This window comes from Bos grunniens, chromosome 8, assembly GCF_055505025.1.
Source record: "Bos grunniens cultivar Pamir isolate PY7600 chromosome 8, Bosgru_T2T1.0, whole genome shotgun sequence".
Classification (NCBI taxonomy): Eukaryota; Metazoa; Chordata; class Mammalia; order Artiodactyla; family Bovidae; genus Bos; species Bos grunniens.
Window position 1 is genome coordinate 109973958 of NC_141172.1, and position 22682 is coordinate 109996639.

The 22682-nt window shown below is 42.6% G+C and overlaps 1 protein-coding gene across 1 annotated transcript in view; it reads right to left on the minus strand.

The window, feature by feature from the left end:
• Positions 1 to 433: 433 nt before the first annotated feature.
• C5 (complement C5) overlaps positions 434 to 22682 on the minus strand; it is a 97386-nt gene continuing 75137 nt past the window's right edge. Inside the window, exons 29-41 of the mRNA XM_086414021.1 lie at positions 20721 to 20926; positions 18935 to 19087; positions 18060 to 18125; positions 16903 to 16984; positions 15513 to 15561; positions 11219 to 11321; positions 10747 to 10821; positions 10529 to 10634; positions 9196 to 9279; positions 8215 to 8304; positions 5775 to 5858; positions 1522 to 1660; positions 434 to 960 (exon numbers count right to left, since the gene is read on the minus strand). Coding sequence (XP_086270147.1) covers positions 822 to 960; positions 1522 to 1660; positions 5775 to 5858; positions 8215 to 8304; positions 9196 to 9279; positions 10529 to 10634; positions 10747 to 10821; positions 11219 to 11321; positions 15513 to 15561; positions 16903 to 16984; positions 18060 to 18125; positions 18935 to 19087; positions 20721 to 20926 — 1376 coding nt within the window. The 3' untranslated portion in view covers positions 434 to 821. The remainder of the gene's footprint in view (positions 961 to 1521; positions 1661 to 5774; positions 5859 to 8214; positions 8305 to 9195; positions 9280 to 10528; positions 10635 to 10746; positions 10822 to 11218; positions 11322 to 15512; positions 15562 to 16902; positions 16985 to 18059; positions 18126 to 18934; positions 19088 to 20720; positions 20927 to 22682) is intronic.

A 22682-nucleotide genomic window follows, 5' to 3' on the forward strand; every position in this document is an offset into this window, starting at 1 on the left:
GACATTAAATGGGAATAAATATGAGCACTCTTCCATAAGATCTAAAGTGCTGTAGAGTATCACTTACAAACGAGCCTGCTGTTAGAAATCCTCATTAATAAATCCGGAAGGGAGGCTCAGAGACCTGGCTGGAGCAAGAGCAGAGGTGTCTGGATTTCCACTAGGTTTCTCCTCAACAGGTGGCTGCCCGGGGGCCTGCCTTCCAGGAGAGCAGGTTCCAGGGGGAAGGAGTAGGCGCTGGGAGGGTGGGGAGGGGAGTAGGGCATCCGCATGGGGTACAGAGAGGCAACAGGAAGGGAGGCGGCCAGGACAAGGCTCCTACCTTCTCAGGTTGCTGAGGGCTTTGAGGGGCGGCCTTCTGCACCTTTCTCAATTTGCCTGTCTTTGTGCAGCTGCTGCTGACCTAGCATAAAATAACACGCTTTTCCGCACATTTTGAAAGCAAAGTCAGGCTTTAATGATCGGTTTTCTGTTCCATGGTATTTTCTTTCAAGCAAAGGCCATGTTTTTGTAAGAAACTACATTTCAGTGGGGCTATTCTTTGTCCCCGGCAAGCATTCCTGAGCGGTAGGTTTCAGGAGGGTTCCAATTTATTGCTTCTGGTGTCCAGTAACCTTGGAATGAGTGTCTGTCTCCAGGCCCCCTGAAGGACATGCTGTTTCGGAGAGTTACTGCTCTTAAATTGTTCTCTAATAAAAGCAAGTGTCCCCCATTCTAAGTAGAATGAACTTTCCAAATAAGACCAGCTGTGAATGTTGGGGGAAAAAAAGAAGAAACTTCAACAACAGGAGTCCATAGTGCAAACTGGATGCAGCTGACCTTTAGGCGTTTTCACAGCCATTTAAAAAGATGTCTTCAGTAAACTCATCTAGATTCGCTAAAAATCTCTGGCACGATGGACACCTGGAGTCTGTAGGCCAATATTCAATCCAGGTCGAGGAATCTAACGGGTAGACGTACCTGCCGAGGAATAATGCAAATGAATCACTTGTGATGGTGGCCACAGATAGAGAAGAGCTGAGTTCAATTGAGCCAAGCTGCTCAGGTGCCCAGGGGTCAGGCTTTTGGCCAAACTCCTCTGAACTGGCATCTCCTTAGGAAGGTCCACAAACCCTGGAGATCATGAGCTGCTCGGGGCTCCCATGGTTAAAGGCATGAACAACATCTGTTTCAATGTCTATTTTTCAAAAAACAGATAATAAAACATGTATCCAAACACTGTCCTCCTTACAAACAGAACAGTCTGAGGACTGAGAGGGCAGATGTGGTAAAGGGGGAGTCGATGAGTGAGCCCAGATTAATCGTCAGACCTGGGCACTCAGTTGGTTTATCGTCAGCGAGACCTCAGCTACCCTGGTGGTTTTGAGGCGTTCTTTGTTTTAAGCTCACATTATTACATGTAGGCTTCTAATGGTCTGTTGGTTAACAGCAGGGCACGAAAGAAACATGTAGCGGGTTTAAGAATAAATTGCACTCAGTTTTGGATGGAAGATCAGAGACTCCAAAATACAGGTGACTTACTTGAAACGGAAGTTGTGTTTTATCTGCAGGGCCTCTTTACCCATGATTAAGTACTGTTTTCTTTTTTCCAGATTGGCGTTGGAGCAGCTTGTCTTTTTAATGAAGGTGATTTCAGCGTCTCTCTCAGCAGCAGCTTCTCCTGAGAGACACACAGCAAGGTTATCACATGTCAGTTTTCAACTCATTTGAGCATTCCTGTTCCTCGTGGCTATTCATTATTCAGTATAAATTTCCATCGACAGGCTAATGGCTATTGGCACTGTCCCTGTGGTTAAGACTTCAGACTCTGGGATCAGGCTCCCCAAGCTAAACCCCGGCTCTGCCACTTCCTAGCTGTGTACCTGAACAAATGAGGCTCAGATTCTTCATCCCCAAAATGGGCTTCACAGTAAAACCTACCCTGCAGAACTGCTGTGAGGTTTATTAAAGAGCTTTTCATTATTTCATTGGAACCAGGAATTAGCAGAACCTTTCCAGAGTTGAGGGGCTTCCCTAGTGGCTCAGCTGGTAAAGAACCCGCCTGCAATGTGGTAGACCTGGGTTTGATCCCTGGCTTGAGAAGATCCCCTGGAGAAGGGAACGGCTACCCACTCCAGAATTCTGGCCTGGAGAATCCCATGAACTATTCCATGGGGTCGCAAAAAGTCAGACATGACTGAGCGATTTTCACTTTCTTTCTTTCAGCCACCTCTAAAGACGTCTTCAGTCCTCCCAGTATTCAGGAAATATTCCCTGATGCTCTGTGTCCTAAGTACATATTTTCTCCTCATCCCCATTACACTTGAGTTTCTATCGTCATGTTTCCCTCCACATGCCTGACTTCTCTGCTAGGCTGGAAACTTCTTGAGGCCAGGCCAGGGCATTCATTGCTATATATTCAGGACTGGTATCCAGTTATTAAACTCTGGCTGAGTCATCCTAATTATTAAATCCTGAAAAACTTCTGAAACTGTTGCTAAATAGCACATAATAGAAACTGCACGAGTGGTAAACTTTAATTAGTAAAATAAATTACAGTGTACCCACATTAGTTTAAGCTAATGTTCTGAGGCTCTGCTGGGGACCCTGCATACATGACTTCCCACTGCAGCAACATTCAAGCAAGCTTCCCAGCACTATCTGCTAAGTCAGCCCCTGTCACGGTAAGCTGTGTTACTGTGGGGCGTCTTATTATTTTTAAAAACCTTTTGTTATGGAAAATGTCAAGCATATTCAGACGGGAGAATAATTAACCGCAGTTTCAACAATCATTCATCTTTTTTTCATTTATATCCTCACCTGTGTTTTAGGAGAAACACCAGTCACAGGATAATAACATCATTATCCTTGAACTACATAGTTGCCCTTGATTCAAAGTAGTTTAGTTCTTATTTTGGCTTCTTTTTAGCGGCACTTCTTGTGTAAGTGGTAAATGTGTGGTGTTTTGCTATTTTATATAAATTAAAAATCTATGTATGTTAAAAATGAAGAGCCAGAATGAAAAGATAACAAACTATGCAAAACTTTCTTAACATTTCCTTTTAAATGTCATAAACATGAGTCTTCTGAACGGACAGAACAGAGAAGAAATGATAGCGATAAAGAACTACAGCTTGGGAATCATGATTCTGCACGAAGTTCAGAACAGTCTGGAATATCTTTTGATACTAGGCAATAATTGATACAAAATAAGTAATTTGTATTTCTGGAATGAAAAGAACTTGATTATTTTGGTAAAAATAGGAATGTCTTATTGCTTATGATACGTATGTCGGTTGCAAAAGTGCTTGAAAATTGGGTTGTGAAAAGATCAGAGTGCTAAGCGTGCTTACCTATTTTGTCAAAATGGCAAAATCACGTTACAAATAAAGAACACTTGTGATCATCAGTGAGCCACCATCACAAATCAACTTCACACAGTGAAACATTTGGAATAGTAAAAGTCAGAAAAAACTGTCAGAGTGTCGATCAAGCAAAGAAAAATTTGGAAAGTATTACTAGACTTTTAAACTCTAGTGTATGATTAAAAATAAACATTTTCAGATTTGAAATACTTGATAGCATTTCAAAAGGAAAAAAGGAATGAGCCGAGCGCCACGGCTTAGAGTTAGGGCCCCACTTACAGCGGAATTTCTTACCTGCTGAAATGAGAACACAGCTTTTGAGAAATATACATGAGGTAGTAAAAGTTCAATCATTTCCTAGAAAATCAACTATTGAATATAAAACATGTTTTAAATAACTTAAAAAATTAGAGGCTCTGAAGATGGCTTCATGGGTTTTGTTGAACTCAAAGCACAGAAAGGACAACATATCAAACTGAGAAAAAAGGTGTCAATGAGAAATATTTATAAGAACACCTTATTGGTGCAAATGTAATGTCAGGGAGAAATCTGGGACTTTAGCAAAAATCCTGAAATTTACAGCTGTTTCAGTTTGGCACCTTCTGAGTCAAGCATCTCCGGATAATGCGATGAAAGAAACAAGGCAAACAAGAATCACTTTAAATATTGTTTTCATAAATTTGATATTTACTACCATATACCTAATATACACTAGACGGAATAAAGAAATAGTGTGGAGACTTCAAAAATTGCAATAATAAAAATTGGAAAAATACTGGCATTTTGAAAGGCAGCTAATAGTGCTAAAACTGCAACGGTAGTTTATAAACTGCATCGTCTGATAGAGTCACAGACACAGGAGTAAACACTTAGAAAGTGTGTATATGTATACAAATATACACACATACATATATATACATTAGTGATTTGTGTATGATATTCTAGCAATTATGTCAATATTTAGATATTCAAGACAAAATATTTCAGCCTTAATAAGCTGAAAGATTAATGAATGGCAAAACTGATCATATAAAAATAAGTAAAGGAAATACGAAAATAAAGCAAGAGCTGTTACAAAGTGAAGAATGGTATGCCATTTGACATAAAACAAAACATCAACAGAAAAGCTGATTGTATGAAAGTGTCTTTGTTTTTAGTGACAAAAGCAAAAATGGGTGAACTTTTAAGGTTTTCAAACGTGAATCCTGCAACTTCATCAAGTATGTTTTGTAAAACTCTGAGGGTTGAAGGGGAATAAAAATTAAGAAAATTAGGAAAATTAAACATGACATTTCAATAAATTGTTTTTATAATTTAGCTGATAATCGATACTAAATACCTGGAAATGTTAGGTGGTATCATAAAGATGAGAAACGTTTGAATGTAAGTACTGCTAGTTTAGCAGAACTGAGAAAGGGTTCTGTACTTTGCACAACACTGTCGCTGTTAGCAGAAAGTACTTTTTGAAGCTAGATGTCATGTAATGACTATCAATTCAGTAGAGACGTAACTGGAAAAATTTGATGTGGTTTCTTGTTGCCAAATCAAAGCTCAAACAGAGGCCCCCTACAGTGAGTCAAACAAAATGACAATTTCTAAATAAAACAAACAAACCAACAAAAACTTATTTGGAATTAAATATGATTTAATGAATCATTTGTTTTTACCATTTACATCATTTGACAAGCAATTTAATAATATTTGTAGGTCATCTTACTTAGGGAATAAAAGGGAACATATTTTAAACCATTGTTTTATGTGCTATTTCCATATGAATTCATTTTATTGTATTGGTTACTAGAGCTCATTTAGCCTATCAAGACTCATGTGGCCTCTGAGCCAAGGCTCTGCACTTCATAGATGCTCCTAACTGGTTTTCCTCTTCTAACTCTTGCTCCCTTCAATTGCAGCCAGAATGATTTTTATTTATTTATTTATTTATTTTTTTAATCATGACAGGGACAAAATTAACATGACAGGATACCTCATCTTCAGAAAACGTTCCTTGCCCACCTAAAACCATTTATTAGCTACCCTTTGAACTTCTAGAATAAAATCCAAATTTCTCACCTTGCCTTATAAACCCTGGTACGACCCAGCTCCTGCCCATCTGATTCCCTCTACTCTCGCCTTTAAGAATAGCTAACTCTTAATAGCATTTCCTAAAAGTTGCCATCTGTTATTACTCTGAAGGTATTTCCCTTATTAACTCATGTCTGTTTCAAATATAGCACTTATACTTTCTGATTGTTTATTTTGTCCATTTCCTTTTTAAAAAAAATGTGTCTCCTCGAATAGAATATAAACTTTATGAAGGCAGGAGCTCTGGCTGTGTTATTCAAGCTATATCCTTTGTGTCTAATATAATGCCTGCCACATAGTAAGGACCAAATATTTGTTGAACGAAAGAACTAATGAATGAATTCTTACCAGCTTTGTAGATATCCAGGAGAGTTGCCGTGTACTTAACAAAAGCATTTTCTTCAGTGACAGCTACGATCTCAACTTTATAAGCTGGTAAAAAAAAACACACACACACAATAATTTATGCTTATTACAACATTCTATGTCCAATAGAAGCCAGAGTCTGTCAAACAAACAAAAAATGAGGTGTGGCAAGCTCTTATGGGCACCCTGTGGTAAATCTCATTTCTTCCAAGAAGGCTTCCCAGCACTCCTAGCGAGATTCTTCTGGCCATGATTCTAAGGGATCACTCTGCTTAGAGTCAGAGTCACTCTGCCCACTGTTACAGAACAGGCTGATTAGGGTAAGAGCAATATTAAATTTTAAAAAACACACAAAACAAAATAAACCTTAGATGTAAAGTTCCGATTCTGATCTTTCAAGACGAAGAGCCTCTTCCTTCTCTGCATGCCCACAGAGGGGTCCTGTATCTATCACTCTGACCTGTCGTAGGAGTCTCCATGTTTCCTCACCTCCATGCCTTGACGGCTTTTATTGGTTTTGATCTTTGGTTTTTGATAGGACTCTGTTTTCCAACTCATCTTTGCTTGGATTGGCAGCTATTTGATATGATACAGTCTCACTTCCCTTCATTCAGGCATCAATTTTTAACCTATGGTATGTTTGACTTCACGTCTGAAATGACCAGCTTGAAGAGACCCATCTCTTCTTTGTGACCTGAGAAAAATTCCTCTTGTTCTTGCTTTCTTTGGGGTTAAAGTGAATGACCTAAAATTTTTTGTTCATTTTTGAGATCCTAGCTAGCTAGCAAGAGTCGGACACAACTGAGCGACTTCACTTTCACTTTTCACTTTCATGCATTGGAGAAGGAAATGGCAACCCACTCCAGTGTTCTTGCCTGGAGAATCCCGGGGACGGGGGAGCCTGGTGGGCTGCCATCTATGGGGTTGCACAGAGTTGGACACGACTGAAGCGACTTTGCAGCAGCATCTAGCTAGTAAGACTTAAAGCTCAGTGAACGAACTCAGTGTGGCAGAACCAAAGGCTGTGTAAATTAGTGGCTTAAACAATGTCCTGAATTTCAGATTCTTAATTATTTATAGTAGATAAGGGCAATGAACCTACTGTAGGCATAGGCGGAGTGAAGGACCGTTTAATTTTGTTTCTATTCTGTGATTCCATCATTAACCTGTAGCTCCAAAAAAGCCTGCTAAGCTTTTTCTTGAATGTGGTAAACTAGATCCTGATTGCATGTACTCTCTGTGTTAAAACAGATTTTTTTTTTTTAATTTAAGAGTTAAAATTGTTCTATTATCATGGAAAGAAATAATTTGGATCTAAATTTTAGGGGAAAATTGTTAAAACAATATAGAATTCTCTTCAAGTCTCAGTATATTTTAAAAGTTGCAGTGGATCTTGGCTGCGTTAGGCAAGTTTTTAGCATTTTTTAAAACTCAAGATGAATTTGAAGGAAAGAAAGATCATGAGCCACACAAGAGTCATTCTCATGGCTGTTATTTCCATTAATAGAATTCAGTGTTACCTACTGGAAATAATACTGGAGACCAGAATGTGTCCTGGTTCTATTACTTACTTCCTGCGCAACTTTGAGCAAATTATTGCGTCTCTCAGAGCCTCAGTTTCTTCACTGTTACCTCCAAGGAGGCTCATGGGACACCAATGAGAGACCATATACGAAAACAATTGGTAAACAGGAAAGGCTCCGTGAACAGCACTGTGCTTATTTATTTATAAAAACCCTCCTACCAGCTGTCAAGAAAAATTTGAAATAGTGTACTATCTGTTCGTTCTCTTTTTCTTAAAAAAGACAGAAGTAAACATTGGAAGCTATAGGTAGAAAACAAAGGATCTAATTCTATGAGGAGCTTGTGTCTGCAACTCTACTCGGGCGTTTGATTTAGCTCTGAGATCTGGATGACAAGAAGGAGATTCTCCTTTTGAGATGGAGAGAGTCTCAAGTGTGGATTGCAATTGTGATATATTAACAATTATTTAGTACTGACACTTTTACCTTGTCTTTGGAGGGAGTTTGAAAAACACTCAGACCCCCAAACCATCTTTCTTTCTGTCTCTGCTCCATCAACCGGAAGAATGCAGGAGCGAAATCATATACCTCTGCGGCTTCTCACATGTTCTCTTTGACTATGTTTTAGCACTTTTAATTCAATAGAGCCTGGTGGAATAAAATGTTTTGGCTGTGTGTGTACCTCACTCCCATCATTTTTAATGAAAATCATATTTCTTTGCTGAAGGATAAATAACTTTGCATGTTAATGCTGAAAATTGATGACATTTTCCTTCAAGGGAGCACATGGAATGTTGCATCTACGTAATCACTGTGCAAAATTGTAGATCTTCCTAACTGATCAAGTTTTCTTAAAATGTCATGTTTAACGGAACTATATATTAAACTTTCCAACTTACCGTATGCAATCTCTGGTTTACATGCTGTTTCCTTTCTAGTAGCTCCAGAGATTGTCAGGTCCAATTCTGCCTGCATTTGTCCACAGTCAGCTGGATTTTGTGAAAGACGGCATGAGTTAGGTTAACATAAGGAACGGACACCTTTGGGAGTAAACACAGTTTTTCCTCATCTGCCCTGAGACAATCCAATATAATCTTACAAATATCAGATTCCTAAGACCTGTCCCCATTTTCTCCTCTTCCATAAAGTGAAACAATATGCAAAGCAAAACCAAAACCAAAAAAACCAAAATTTTGAACACGGGACTTAGAATGGGTAGTCACTCCACATTGAGCTCTTCGGAAATGTATATGCTTCACTGAAGAAAGGAGGACATTTTCCCATTTTGAGTGTAATCAAAAATCTCTTGAAGGAACCAAACTGATGACTGACTTATGCTGTAAGAGGGAGAAATATGTGCCTAGAAAAAGTGTAGATTTTAAGGATTTTGAAAAACAAAAGAAAACCAAAATCAACTCAGACCCTCATGGAGTCCGCAGTTGATTACTGTTGAGTTCTGGGGCTTTTCTTTGGCCAATAAAGCTGCCTTGATTGGCAAAAAATTGAATGGAGAGCGTCTCTAACTGGGGAGGGCCAGGGGAAGGAGAGAGGAGATAGTGGCTCATTCCAGAGCCGCTGTTCTCTTAAGCAATGGTCCTATTGCACCAAAAAGACCAGGTAAAAGGTAAGAATGTCACATCATGTTGTCTTTCCGATACCCAACAACCGCCTGATAGTGTTTCTCCACACAGTGGGACTATCGGGTTGTTCTGGAGCTGTCGCGATGCAGCCTTACAGTGCTCGAGGAATGACTTTCCACCAGATGAGATTACATTTCTGAGAAATGACAGTTTGTCAAACAGCTCCCCCCAGATTAGCCCCGGATTATGAGTGGCTGCGTTAAACAAGTATACAGCCTGAACACAGTAAACGAAGTTTACCTTCGATACATTTGCACGTTACTCCTTCACAGACTTTCTGAAGCTTGGTGTTCGACGTGCTGTAAAACATGGTGCACTGTTTATCTGTGGCGATGAAAGCGCAGTTAGAAGAGGTGGCCGGCAGACACGCCATTTACCCGTCAGTGAATTTCGGCCATGGCTCCTTCATCACCCACTCCTAACCCTCTTTCTGTAGCTGAGGCCCAGGAAAGTTAAATTATGAACTAACTGCCTGTCCTAACACAGGCCCCTCTACACTCAAAATATTCTCCCTCTCTGTACTTGAAATCTTACTCTTCCATACTCATTTCTGAGAATGAAAGTATTTGGTGTTTCAATGAATGAGAAGAAATAAATTATGTCACACGAGAGTCTATTGAAAGAATTACAATTGGTAATTGTTTAGGCTAGAGCAGAAAAGCATTGTTTTTTCCTATTGTTCAGGAGGAGAAAAGAAACACACACATATGGCTGAGTGTGTGTGTGTAGTTCTTTTTCAAGGAGAGGCTAAGTATCATAATCTATGATTTCAGAAGTAAAACTAGATTGAATGGGTCTCAGAGTTTTGGTTCACTTTAAGAGTTTTGTTACAAGTAGAACTGTCCAAAGTGAAGTTGTCTGCCTTGTGAACCAAAGGGCTCTTCAGAAGTGGAGAGTTATCAGACGTGGCTGAATGACCAAACGCAGAGGTCATTCATCCATCATTTATTGATACATGCTATGTACCTGTGGAGAAGGAAATGGCAACCCACTCCAGTGTTCTTGCCTGGAGAATCCCAGGGACAGGGGAGCCTGGTGGGCTGCAGTCCACGGGGTCGCACAGAGTCGGACACGACTGAAGCGACTTAGCAGCAGCAGCATGTACCTGACCCTGGGGTAGATGCTTGGGACAGAAGGATGAGAATGTTCTGGGGGTGCGCACAAAGACGTGCAAACACATAATCAGGATGCAGCGTGACAAGCGCTGTGCTAGAGCTCTCTGCAAAGTGCTGAGAATGTGGACGGAGGGGACGCTGACTCTGTGGAGACTGGAAATAACAGTAGGGTCAACGGCCTTCTCTTCAACGCAAGAGGAACAGTAAGCACCAAAGACAGACTTGAGGCGAAGAGTGTGAGGGGAGCCGTCGAGTCCACTCGCTATTCTAAGCATGAAGAGCCTGAGGGCCGGAGCAGCGGAGGCACTCGCTCACCCACTGGTTGTCCCAGTGGGGACGTTTGTGTAGAGTGAGCCCCGAGAGAAGAAATGTATACAATCTGCAGGCCTCGAGCGCCTTTCTTCAAATTCCATAATAAATACAGAGCAGTCTTCGGAAGAAACCTTAGAGTTGATTACCTGGTCTGTGGTACTCATACACTGTGAAGGTGGCAGGGCTCAGAAACCCAACTTCAAAAAGTTCAATTATCCGGAATCGAACACAAAGGAACTCGTTGGAAGGAATCTGACAAATTCAAAGATTAAGAAAATCATGAGAGACAAAAGACTCAAAATATTTTAGGCAGCAGCTGTTAAATAGTAATAATAAATGAAAAATGGTGAGAGGTGGAACTTACCGAGTTCAGTTGCAGAATAACATGCCCATCTTTGATTTCGTAGTCAGTTAATAATTGATCCACCTGTTCCACAAGCTAAGGGAACAAAGAGAGGAGCTCAAATTTAACTTCTCGACCTTTCTAAGTGCGTTCACCCAGTGATGGAATGTGAGGCCGTGGGGATGTAATCCACTACTTAAAGACAGTGAAGAGCAGCTCCTCCTCTTGAAAGAGTCTGAACATGTCATCACATGCACGCACATTATTCTGTACGTGCAAGCATAATACTTGCCCCTGAATATTTATATAAATATAAAACTGAATATTTTTCAGTTTCACTTTGAAAAATAAAAACTTAGGTAGATTATCAGTTTGAAAAGAATATTCTGGGAGAGTCTAAGAAAGTGACATAGAATGAATGGAAATAGCTTTGTAAAATAATGCAGTAAATAAAAGCAAGTATCCATAACAATATTTAAGAGAAGACATTTACAGCTTTTAAGTCTTCTGGGTTTGCGTTGACTCCGGTAGGCAGAGAGATATCCATCACCGCATGAGAGGACCCAGATGACGATTCCTCACTGCTGAGCTTGTAGCTGAAATAAAGTAGAGACGAGGACATGAAACAAGTAAATGGATAAGATTCTTGAAGGAAAGGCCCTGTTCCTTGGTAGGCTTTAACTCGCTAATTTGAGTCTCCAAGTATTTGCTTCTTTATGATAACATGTGTTATAATCTCTGAAGTTTAAAGAGACCTCTTCGTCGTCTATCCCAACCCTTTCCTCACTTGATCAGTAACCTCGGTGGGCTACCATTCTGGAGTTGGAGGAGACCATAAAGGCTATTCAGTCCCATCTCTTAATTAGCTAGTTGAGGAGACTGCGGGCGAGAGTAAGGTACTTGTTCAAGGTCGCACGACTAGTTCGCCTCAGGGCTTCCTAAGTCTATTGATTCTCATCCGAATTCTTTCTCTAGCAGAGCATGTTTGAAGAAAAAAATTAACTGTATATTGGCAAGAGACTCGATAAGCATGTTCAGAAACAGACTGGAAGGAACACACTAAAATGTGAGCGGCTACTTCCTCTGGATGATGAGATCATAATGGATTATCTCTTTTCTTTCCCATGTTTTTCTCTATTTTCTAAAATTTTCACAATAGATATTTTATCTTTAAAAAAATGTTTCAAGGACTACCCTTTGTCTCGGAATTGTGCTTGTGGGGAAGCGGAGGAGAAAGGTTGAGGGAGTAACAGGGGCAATTTGATTTATTTTGTTTGTGCTTCTCTGGTATGAAAGAAAAGAATACTGAAATGGGGAATTAGGAAACTTAGGTTTTATCCCAGTTCTTCTGAGAGATTTCTACACATTACTTCCCCTTTCTAGAGCTCATTTTCTTATTTGTAAAATTAATTGTGAAAAAGTATAAACTTGTGCTTTAAAATTATACTTCCAAGACTTCGTTTTGAGAGGCAGAGAGGCCTGTTGCTACAGTTAAGCAGAGTTAATGATAAAAGAGGAGAAGTTGGTGGGGTAGGGACTGGATCGGCGTGTGTCCTGCAAAGGTTGAATTTTAGATTCCTGCCTCAAGATGTGGGAGAGAAAGCTGAACATTTGAGAGTAGAACTTCGGAGAGGAGTCAGGATTAAAGGAAGAGCCTGGGGAGACAGCTTCACAGGGGGAAGGTGAACTGACCTCACCCCGCAAAGTAAGTATGAGTGAGATGGGAGCTGTTATTCCAATTAGTGAGGTGGTAAGGACTCTCTTTCCCCAATCTTATCTTATCTAGCATGCATAAAGCAGACCCCATTACAAGTTTGAGATATCATATTTGCCATAAAAATGTAAATAGTATAAAGTTTAACCCCATTCTTCACCAAATTAATAATTTGGAACAAAATATAAGGCAACGTGTAACTGAAAATATGGCGTCCAGCATCCCTGTGATTGGATGAATGAGTGTCACCGAGAGTGGAGAACTCTGGCTCACAGATGCAAATGCTCTGTCAACACGACGGAAAAGGGCCTCCTGAGTGGAGAGTGTCTGTGAAAAGTTGCTGGAGCCGTGATGACTGGTTGCCATGGCAACTGTTTCAACCATGGAACAGAAACCTTCCTTTCAAGAAGCCTTTGCCTGCTGCCAAAGACAGCAATCCTTCCCAAAGGCATTTTGTTCCAAGAGAAGGAGAGAAGTGAAATCCTTTTTTCTTTTCTTGTGAATACAACAGAGAAGTTGTAAAAAGCTAAATGCACGAAAGAGACCCTCTCAATATAGAAGCTGTGCTGGCATTTTCTTAAACCAGGAGAGTGTGCATTTGAAGGCAAAGAATTTCTCACATGAATAAGCACTACACAGTTACATTTGGAATTTGTCCAACCCAGCTTCAGCATCATAAAGCCAAAAGCATGTTCTACCTGGGTTTTTTTGAACATTCTGTCCCCAGTTTATTTAAAACAAACAAACAAAAGAGAGCGGATACAATACTGAATACCGTATCTCTATTGCTTTCTTTTGTAGACTGACAATCTGGAATGTAAATTAATACGTTTTTGATGCGAGCCCTTTTATGCATAGCAGCATTGTGGAAATACTGGAAGGTGCTTTGGGATCAGGTAGTCCTATATTCTTGCTTTACAGAGAGGCCTGGAGAAGTGAGGTGATTTGCTGACAGTTACCTCAGTCCTTCATGGCAGAAGCTGCCCTCAGGAGTCTAGCTATCCTACCCCAGAACCCTTCCTGTGCTCACTCGGGGTGCCTCCCTGTATCCCACACATTGATTCTCGCTTTGCCCAGAAGGAGTTTGTTCATACCTCCCCGCAACACATTAGGGGCTTAGACAGTGATCACACCCCGTCTGCCACAGGAGAGGCACCTGAAGGAGGGATGGCAGCAGTGGAGTTGCCCGAGAAAGCGTGGCCTCGGCAGGACCTCAGGGAATGAAGAAGGGTGTGGAGGGGGAGCAGAGGGCAGAGCCTGGCCCAGGACGGAAGGCGGGGCTTCACCCGCTGATGAGGGGACCCCGAGAGGAGAGGGACCGGCCTGGGATCACAGACAAGGCTGGGAGACAAGATCCAGCAGCTGAGAAGCAGCGTGCCGTTCCTTAAGGCTGGCGGTCTCAGAAAACGCTGCCTGAAGCAGGTGACTCGGAACCTGGACTGGGCGGCGTGCTCTGCCTCTGACTGTGAGAACTTGGCGGTTCCTTCACCTCCTGGCGCCTCAGTTTCTTTACCACTAAAATAAGGGGATTACTATATGGTTCCTAAAATCCTTTTCAGCTCTAATCTACGACATAACTGCATGGGATTTCTAAGTTACCCATTCTGAATGCTTTGCATCATGTGTGATAACAAGTACAAACAGCAAAATACCAGCATAGAAATCACTGTTGTTGAGAATAGGAAGAATTAAGAAAATAGCACAGAACAGGAGGTCCTAAGGGGTGGGAGAAAGAAGAAGGAAGAAGCCTGTGTTCTGGTTCTGGCTCTTCCGCTGCCTGATTCACTCCGTGTGGTCACCAAGGTATATAGGCATATTTTCATAAACATTTTGGGACGGTGGCTTGGTAAGCAAAACAATGGCCCACAGAGGTGTCCATCTCTTAATCCCCAAGCTTGTGAATCTGTTACCTTAAATAGCAAAGGGGACTTGCAGTGTGATCAAGGTAAGGCTCATGAGCCAGGGAGAGTCTCCTGAATATCCAGGCAAGTCCAATATGATCACAGGGGTCTTGATAAGGGAAAGAAGCAGGAGAATCAAAGAAAGTGAAATCAGGGGTTTGAGTCAGAGGAAGATACTAAAAGATGCTGTGCTGCTGGCTTTGAAGACAGAGGCTCAGGCCAAGGAAAGCAGGTGTCTCTAGAATCTGGAAAAGGCTCCCCTGGAGCCTCCAGAAGGAACAGGGCCCCAATAACACCTTGATTTGAGGACTTCTGACTTCCAGAATGATAATACATTTGAGTTAAGTCATTGTGTGTGTGTGTGTGTGTGTGTGTGTGCACTCAGTTGCTCAGCTGTGTCAAACTCTGAGATCCATGGACTTAAGCCTGTCAGGCTCCTCTGTCCATAGACTTTCCCAAGCAAGAATACTGGAGTGAGTTGCCATTTCCTCCTTCAGGGCATCTTCCCAACCCAGGGATTGAACCTGCTTCTCCTACATTGCAAGTGATCTCCTGCCTTGGCAGGTGGATTCTTTCTACCTCTAAGCCACCTGGGAAGCCCCTGTAAGTCATAATATTTATGGTAAATTGTTACTAGTAGCAACTAGTGGTCAAAGCAGGCCTTGGAGTTAGTCGATAAGGGTAATCTCAGCCCTGGCTACCGTTAGAAGACCCTGCAGGGGGTGAGGTCGGACAGAGTTCTGCAGAGTTCTAAAAGCTCTCCGGGTGAGTTCAATGTACAACCTGATTTGGGAACCGTGGGCTGGGATTTTGTTGGGCAAACATGATTTTTCTAAGTGAAAGAGTGGAAGTCGCTTCTGAGAGAATGCTTTGCTCTTTTCCTAACACTTATATATCACAATCTACCTTTCTGGAAGGCAAATTAATAATATAGTGTTTGAATTAGAAACAGGCCCAAAAATGGGAGAGAAGAGCGTATATGAGCAAAACAAAACTGTTCCGTAGAGTAAGTAGCTGTTTAAGAATACCTCGTATATTCCACATGAAAAAAAAAAAGTGAACAATTTCACATCTTCCGGACATCTTTATCATTCAAAAAGATTTGGAGAGAGAAAGCTCTGGCAGAAGTGAAGCCCTGAGGTCTACCGTCCCCCCGGCGGACGCGGGCTCACCTGGCGCAGGCCACTATGCGCTTGTATTCTGAGCTGCTGTAGCCGAAGGCTGGCACACGAAACAGACAAACAAAAATAAGAGTAAACTGTTTTAGCTTGTTCTGGAACATGTCAGAGCAGAATCATTAATGAGCACACTTGGAAATTATTTGAGATTTAGAAGTTGGCACTTTTGATGATTTTAATGGAAACTCTGGTTTTAATGGAGCAGTCAACTGGCTCCTGAGAATCCAAGAACTGTGGAAATCATTAGAACAGTTCTCTGCTCTCCAAGAACTTAATAAGGAAGGAGGCATTTAAGGTGGATCTGTGTTGGTAACGTGTCTGGGGAGGTGGCAGGGAGGAAGCGCCCATATCTAGATTCTCTGGTAGTTGGAAATTTCCTGCAGGAACAGGACTCTGAGTCACAAACAGAAGCTATCGGGCAGAGGAAAAGCACACTTCCTGGTCCCAGGGCATGGGTCAAGGAGGGCTGGGGTGTCCACGTGGCCTGGCTTCTAGACTGGGACGGGAGAACCAGCCCATCATAAGAGGGATGTGAGGGCCATGTGTAGAAAAGGTGCGTTAAGAAAGACTCGTTGGTCCTGAGGAGACCAAGCTGAAGATGGAGACAGGGAAGTGTGCATTTGCCAGACTCCTAGGGATGCAGAAAGGGTATGGGATAGAAGCCCAGCAGAGTGGTGAGAGAAACTCAGGGCTTGGGGATGGAACACAGACATAAAACTACTAACAGGAATCCAAGGTTCTGAAAGTAGGCCCTTACTGCCTGTTACATTCTTCTCTTCCTTTTAAAGACTTCATTGAATTTGTTACAATATTGCTTCTGTTTTGGGGTTTTTTCTTTCATGTTTTGGTTCTTTGGCTGGAGGCATGTGGGATCTTAGTTCACTGACCAGGGGCTGAGCCGGCAGCAGGCAAAGCCTTACCCACTGGACTGCCAGGGAAGGCCCTAGTCACATGCTTTTCTCCTTTCGCTTTGATTTTTAATTGATTTTTATTTGGATGACTGCTTTACAACATTGGATTGGCTTCTGCCCTGCAACATGAATCAGCCAGAAGTATCCATGTGTCCTTCCCCTTGAACCTCCCCTCTAGCCCCCACCCCATCCCACTTCTCTAGATCCTCCTCACATCTTTAAAAGTTTTCTTTAGTCAAAAAAATTTCTGGATCGGCAGTGGATACATTTAGCCTAGTTATTGTTAGTATCAGTTTCCAACTGTTATTAATGAGCTACCTCTATTATAATAAATGGCAGCTATGTTTACTCAGATGTCAACCTATTAAAGAATTTGAATGAGAAATTACTTTAGCACATTTTTCCTAATCAGAGAAACTCTTCGGTATTCTTTATGCTTAGCCAACATTATAGTGTAAATCATGCTGTTTTACCTTCAATTTCCCGGGTTTCAATTTTCAAATGGAAGCTGCAAACTTCCTCCGAGGTGCTGATTTTGTGAACCACAGTTTTTACCTATGTGGGGACAAGTAAACAAGAGGACTGTTTATGATAGGGAGTGGAAAAGGCATTATGGCGGGACTGCGGCCGAAAACGGGGCACGAGTGTTTTTATCACCCAGTGCACACGGGATCATCACAGACCCATTTTCCCAGCACCTGGACTTCTGGCAAACGCCACAATTTGAAACATAACTGAGAAGCCCAAAGTAAGCTAAAAATGATCTCTCTCCAGGCAGAACCTCGGTCCAAAGTCCACGCAGTCAACTCTGAGCACCTCACTCTGCAGGAAAGCTTTTAAGACTTTCATCCCTGCGCCTGTTCACTCTAATTTTACACAGAACACCACAAGGCCATGAAGTATGGTTTTCTCCAGCCCACAAACCACTGTGGGAACAACAAATTACAGGTGTACACGGAAGGGCAGGGCTGCTGCCAGAAGCAGGTGTAGTGAGGGCGACCGGAGTGACAACAGCTGACCGTGCATCTGCCCACCCACACGCAGCTTACGAACGGTCTCTGAAGGAATGTACTAAAGACGAGCGCACAATTAAATAACCAGGAGGACGTTAATTTATGCTCAGAACATGCAGTTTGTATCATTTCAGGCCTTTGGCATTTACAGCTTAGTTTTCCTAAGCTGTTTATCTGTGTCTGTGCAGCCTGTGGTTAAAAATAGAAGACACTGAAGGCCGTACATATACACATTAGTCAGCAGTGATGCTGGATAAATGAGATGTGACTGTTACTAACCTCAGTATCCATGTATATACGTGTGAATGTATACATACATACACACGTCATATACATATACATGTAAACATAAATATTGTTCATCTCTATACAACTATGCACATCCACTTATATATGATTTCTAGAAATACATATATAAAGATTAGCAGCCATTTCCAAAAAGAAACTGTGGGGATAGCTATCAAGACAACCAGAAAGAATGGTAAATGACTCTTACCTCAGTTATGGTCACCCAAGCCCAGATTTCTATAACTTTGTGTCAAAGTCTCTTTCTTTTAGACTACTTACTGTAAGCTGACACACAACCTCAATCAAGCTGTTCTCCACAAAACACTCACATGCACTGTAGCCAAGCCACTGCTTTGTCCGGTACTTAGGACGACGAGGTCATCATTGAGAGGTACCTGGAAAGATTTTTGCATTCAGTACTATTCCTCATGCTTATTTCCTTTGCACAAAAGGCTGTGGAAAGCAACAACTATTTCCAGTTATTTGTATGTTTAAATATGCCTTAAATAATCTAAAATGTGGTAGTTAAAAACATACATACCAGCATCTATATACCGATAGCTACTATTACTGATACGGAACCTAGTTTTTCCAAAGCATCTTTTCCCTTGGGAAATTCTCATTGGCCATCAGGGTTTTTGTTTTTAAAAACCCAGTAGTGGCAAAGGACACAGGGTAGGTTGTTGGGCAGCCTGCAGACCGTATCCCGTTTGGCCACAGTCTGCATGTGTGGCCAGGGTCGTTGGAACCACTGGCAGATTCCCAAGTGGCCTTCTCTCTGACTCTTCTGCCAACCTTTGTGTGTGCTGGTCGCTGCGTCTGGAACACTCTTCACCTCTCTTCGCCCGGCTAACTCCTTCTGATTCTTCCAGATTTACCCTGCCCATTGGATGCATTTGAAAAACGGCCCTCACCTCTCAGCCTGGCTCGGGAGGCTCCCCTCTGTCCTTCCGTGACCCTAGCAAAGGTCTCAGTTTTCACTGCTTGTTGAAACGACTGTCTCCTCTACAGCACAAGGGTGCTTTGTGCTTTACTTTTGGGCCCTCAGCGCCCAGCACAGAGCAGGCGTCCCTGCTTAGGACACGCCTGGCACCCATCTTGGGTTTAAGGGGTGAATGGCTGCATTTGTATAAGAAGGGCAGAACAGATGATCTCGAAGGCCCCATCCAGTTATAAAATATGACTTTAAAAATCCTTTATTTACCTCTATTGGCCTCCCAAGGAAATACTTGTCTGACATCTTATAGTGGTAGAGGTCACCTTTATTCTTGTAAGACACTTTGACATCCATGTTCAAGCGGAGTTTTCTAACCAGGAGTGAATACTCTGTCAGGCCCTCGATGGCATTAATTGTATCCTATCAACAAACAGCAAGGTTCAAAAATAGGTTTACTCATTTACATACCCCCTGTTTACAAATACACTTTCTTACGAGAAGGTGAGTCAGTGTTGTCTGGAGATTAAACTCCGGGTGACTGAGTGGAACTAGTTAAGGGCCCCTGTGAGGAGGGGGAAGAAGAGTCTCCCTCCGCCAGTGAGGATGCTCCTGGCTGCAGGCAAGAAGGCAGTGTGGCTCGCATCGGGTTCTCCACGTGTCTTGGGCACGTGACCTCATGCAAGTCATCCTTCCCAGAATGCCTCCAACTCCTTGAACAACTGTGGATTTCCTTCCCATCCTCATATCTACGCTTAACTAGCCCCACAGGGAAGACATAAGGCATCTCCCCCTTCTCATCATTCTGTTCAGTGTTCTTCCCTTCTGCTCCTTAGAGCATTCTTCTCGATTGGTGATACTTCATGTAGAGTTTATCATGGGCTTCCCCCCACTGCGATGTGAGACTCTTGGGGGCAACAGTACATCTTTCTTGGCATCCGCCACATTTAGCAGGTATGCACATGGTAGTTATTCAACAAATACTTGCTGAAGGAATAAATGTGTGCGTGAGTGCTAAGTCACGTCCAGCTCTAAGTCGCGTCCAGCTCTACGCAACCCTGTGAACTGTTCCCTGCCAGCCTCCTCTGCGCATGGGATTCTCTCGGCAAGAACACTGGCATGGATTGCTATGCCCTCCTCCAGGGGATCTTCCTGACGTAGGGATCAAGCCCATGCCTCTATGTCTCCTGCACTGGCAGGCAGGTTCTTTTTACCCTAGCGGATGGGCTTAATTTTTCTAGATCTTGTCTTCCTCATCTACAGAATGGGGAGATGTGGTTGAATCAGAGAGAGCAGATTTGTGACTGCCTTCTCTCCCATGTCCAAGCAGCCAGTGCTCATCAGTGGGGTCCTCTTTTCTCTAAGCCTCCAGTTGTGCCCATGGCGAAACCCATTTCCTCCCCCTGATTAGAATTAGATGGTCACCAACAGCACCCTGAAGGAGCCCTCTAGCTCTACGTTTTATATACCTACACACACACCCTGTCATTGCCCAGGCATCCGGGGAACAGGGAAGACACTAACATTTGAGATAAACTTGAGTGTAGATGTACACTATACAGCGACATGGTAGCTATAATGCAAAATACACATACTCAAGTGAGTTCACACTGGTAGCTAGACAGATAAACATGCGGAAAATCGGCATTCCTCTTACTTTTCACTTAGTATTGTGGAAAGGAACATCGGTGCCTTTATTTACGTGGCAGCCACTGTTTCTTATATAGGATTTAATGTAATTGCTGACAACTCTCCTAGCCCTTCATGGTAACTAAGAATCGTAAAGGAAGTTCTGGGCTTGGAGTTTGGAGGTGTGAGTTCTGATGCTGGCTCTGCCGCTAACTGTGAACGAACCTCCTGGCGCTGAGTTTCGCCTCTGCGTGAGAAGGGCGTCCATGCAGACGTTCCTTCGGGCCCTGATTCTAGTCATTTATTCACACCTTTAGTGCGCTCATTTGGTGACAGAACCACGGAGGCCGGAAGGAGTGTGGAGTGTGCGGTGTGGGAGGCACTAGGGGCATCTCCAGGAAGGTAACACGAGAGAAAGAAACACCACCTGGGTTGAATAAAAGCCGCCTCCGTATCTCTGCTCTTCCGATAGCCATTTGATGACTGGGTTCACGTAATTCATGTCTTTCAAGTTCAGATTGGTGAGTAAGGCGTAGGCCGTGGTTTCTACCATACGAGCTGTGCCAGTGTTGGGCGCAAAGCTGTCTCTCTGCTGAAGATCATCTTTCCAGAAACGATAAATAGGTGGATTACCTAACACCAACAAATCACACTGGTAAGTATCGTGAAAAATGTGAATTTGGCATAACAGTTCTAGCAGGTTTCTAGAAGTTTCTTCTGGTAGTGGCCTTCTGGTTTCCAAAAGTTTCCTATTCTTTTGTAAGAAGAATTTTCTCAAGGTGACCAATACAAACAAGGTTTCTTAATACAGGGCTGTTTTAATCTATAATGGAAAAGAATTTAAATATGAGCAGATAGACAGACAGACAGATAGATGATAGACAGCTGAATCACTTGGCTGTACACCTGAAACTTACACTGTAAATCAACTATACTTCGATAAAAATAAAACCAAAACAAGGCCATTTGTCTTTATTCATAAACGTCAACATGGAGCATCTACAGGTACCACAGTACTTTTGTAGGGTCGGCTGGAAAGGCAGGGGACCGGAATTGTTAATAGCACCCAGGTTCTGGTCTCTACTCGGCTACTGCTGTGCTGCTGCTAAGTCGCTTCAGTCGTGTCCGACTCTGTGCGACCCCAGAGACGGCAGCCCACCAGGCTCCCCCGTCCCTGGGATTTTCCAGGCAAGAACACTGGAGTGGGTTGCCATTTCCTTCTCCAACGCATGAAAGTGAAAAGTGAAAGTGAAGTCGCTCAGTCGTGTCCGACTCTTGGCGACCCCATGGACTGCAGCCCACCAGGCTCCTCCGTCCATGGATTTTCCAGGCGAGAGTACTGGAGTGGGTGCCATTAACACACCTGTAAACTTGGATGGGCTCTTTCCATTCTGTGAGTCTTTCAGTTCCCTGAAGAATAGATAGTGCTTTCTTCCTTGCGGTGAAACTCAAGGGAGATACCAAATGTAAATGTTTTTATAAACCAGAAAGCACCATGTATATATAGATAGATGCATATATATGTTTATTGTTATTATTATTGACACTACCAAAAAAAATTAGAGAACTTTTCTCCTTGACAGAAAAAAAAAAACTACAGTTTGGAAATTTTGAGCTCACACCCAAACCTTAACTATTCTATCTCCTCCCAATTTAAAACCCTGAAGACAATTTCATGTAGGCAGCGCTTTTCATAAGTTAGTTTCTAGATTATATTTGGTTTTTATTGTTCTGTGCTGTGTGTGCTGTGCTCAGTCGGTCAGTCGTGTCCAGCTCTCTGCGACCTCATGGACTGTAGCCCACCAGGCTCCTCTGTCCATGGGATTTTTCAGGCAACAAGACTGGAGTGGGCTGCCATTTCCTACTCCAGGGGATCTTCCCACCCAGGCATCAAACCCAGGTCTCCTGCATTGGCAGGTGAATTCTTTACCACTGAGCCACTGGGAAGCCTTATGTATCTATATCTACATCTATATCTACATCTATATCTATATCTATATCTATTTGGAGGAGGAAATGGCAAACCCCTCCAATATTCTTGCCTGGAAAATTCCATGGACAGAGAAGCCTGGTGGGCTACAGTCCATGGGGTCGCAAAGAGTCAGACACAACTGAGTGCCTGAGCACAGTGTGTGTATATATGTGTGTGTGTGTGTGTGTGTGTACGCATAAACATATATATGATCTTCCCTGGTGGCTCAGACAGTAAAGAATCTGCCTGCAATTCAGGAGACCTGGGTTCGATCCCTGGGGCAAGATCCCCTAGAGTAGGAAATGGCAACCCGCTCCTGTATGGCTTGCCTTGAGAATTTCATGGACAGAGCACCCTGATGGGCTACATAGTCCATGGTTTGCAAAGAGTCAGATACTACTGAGCAACTAACACACA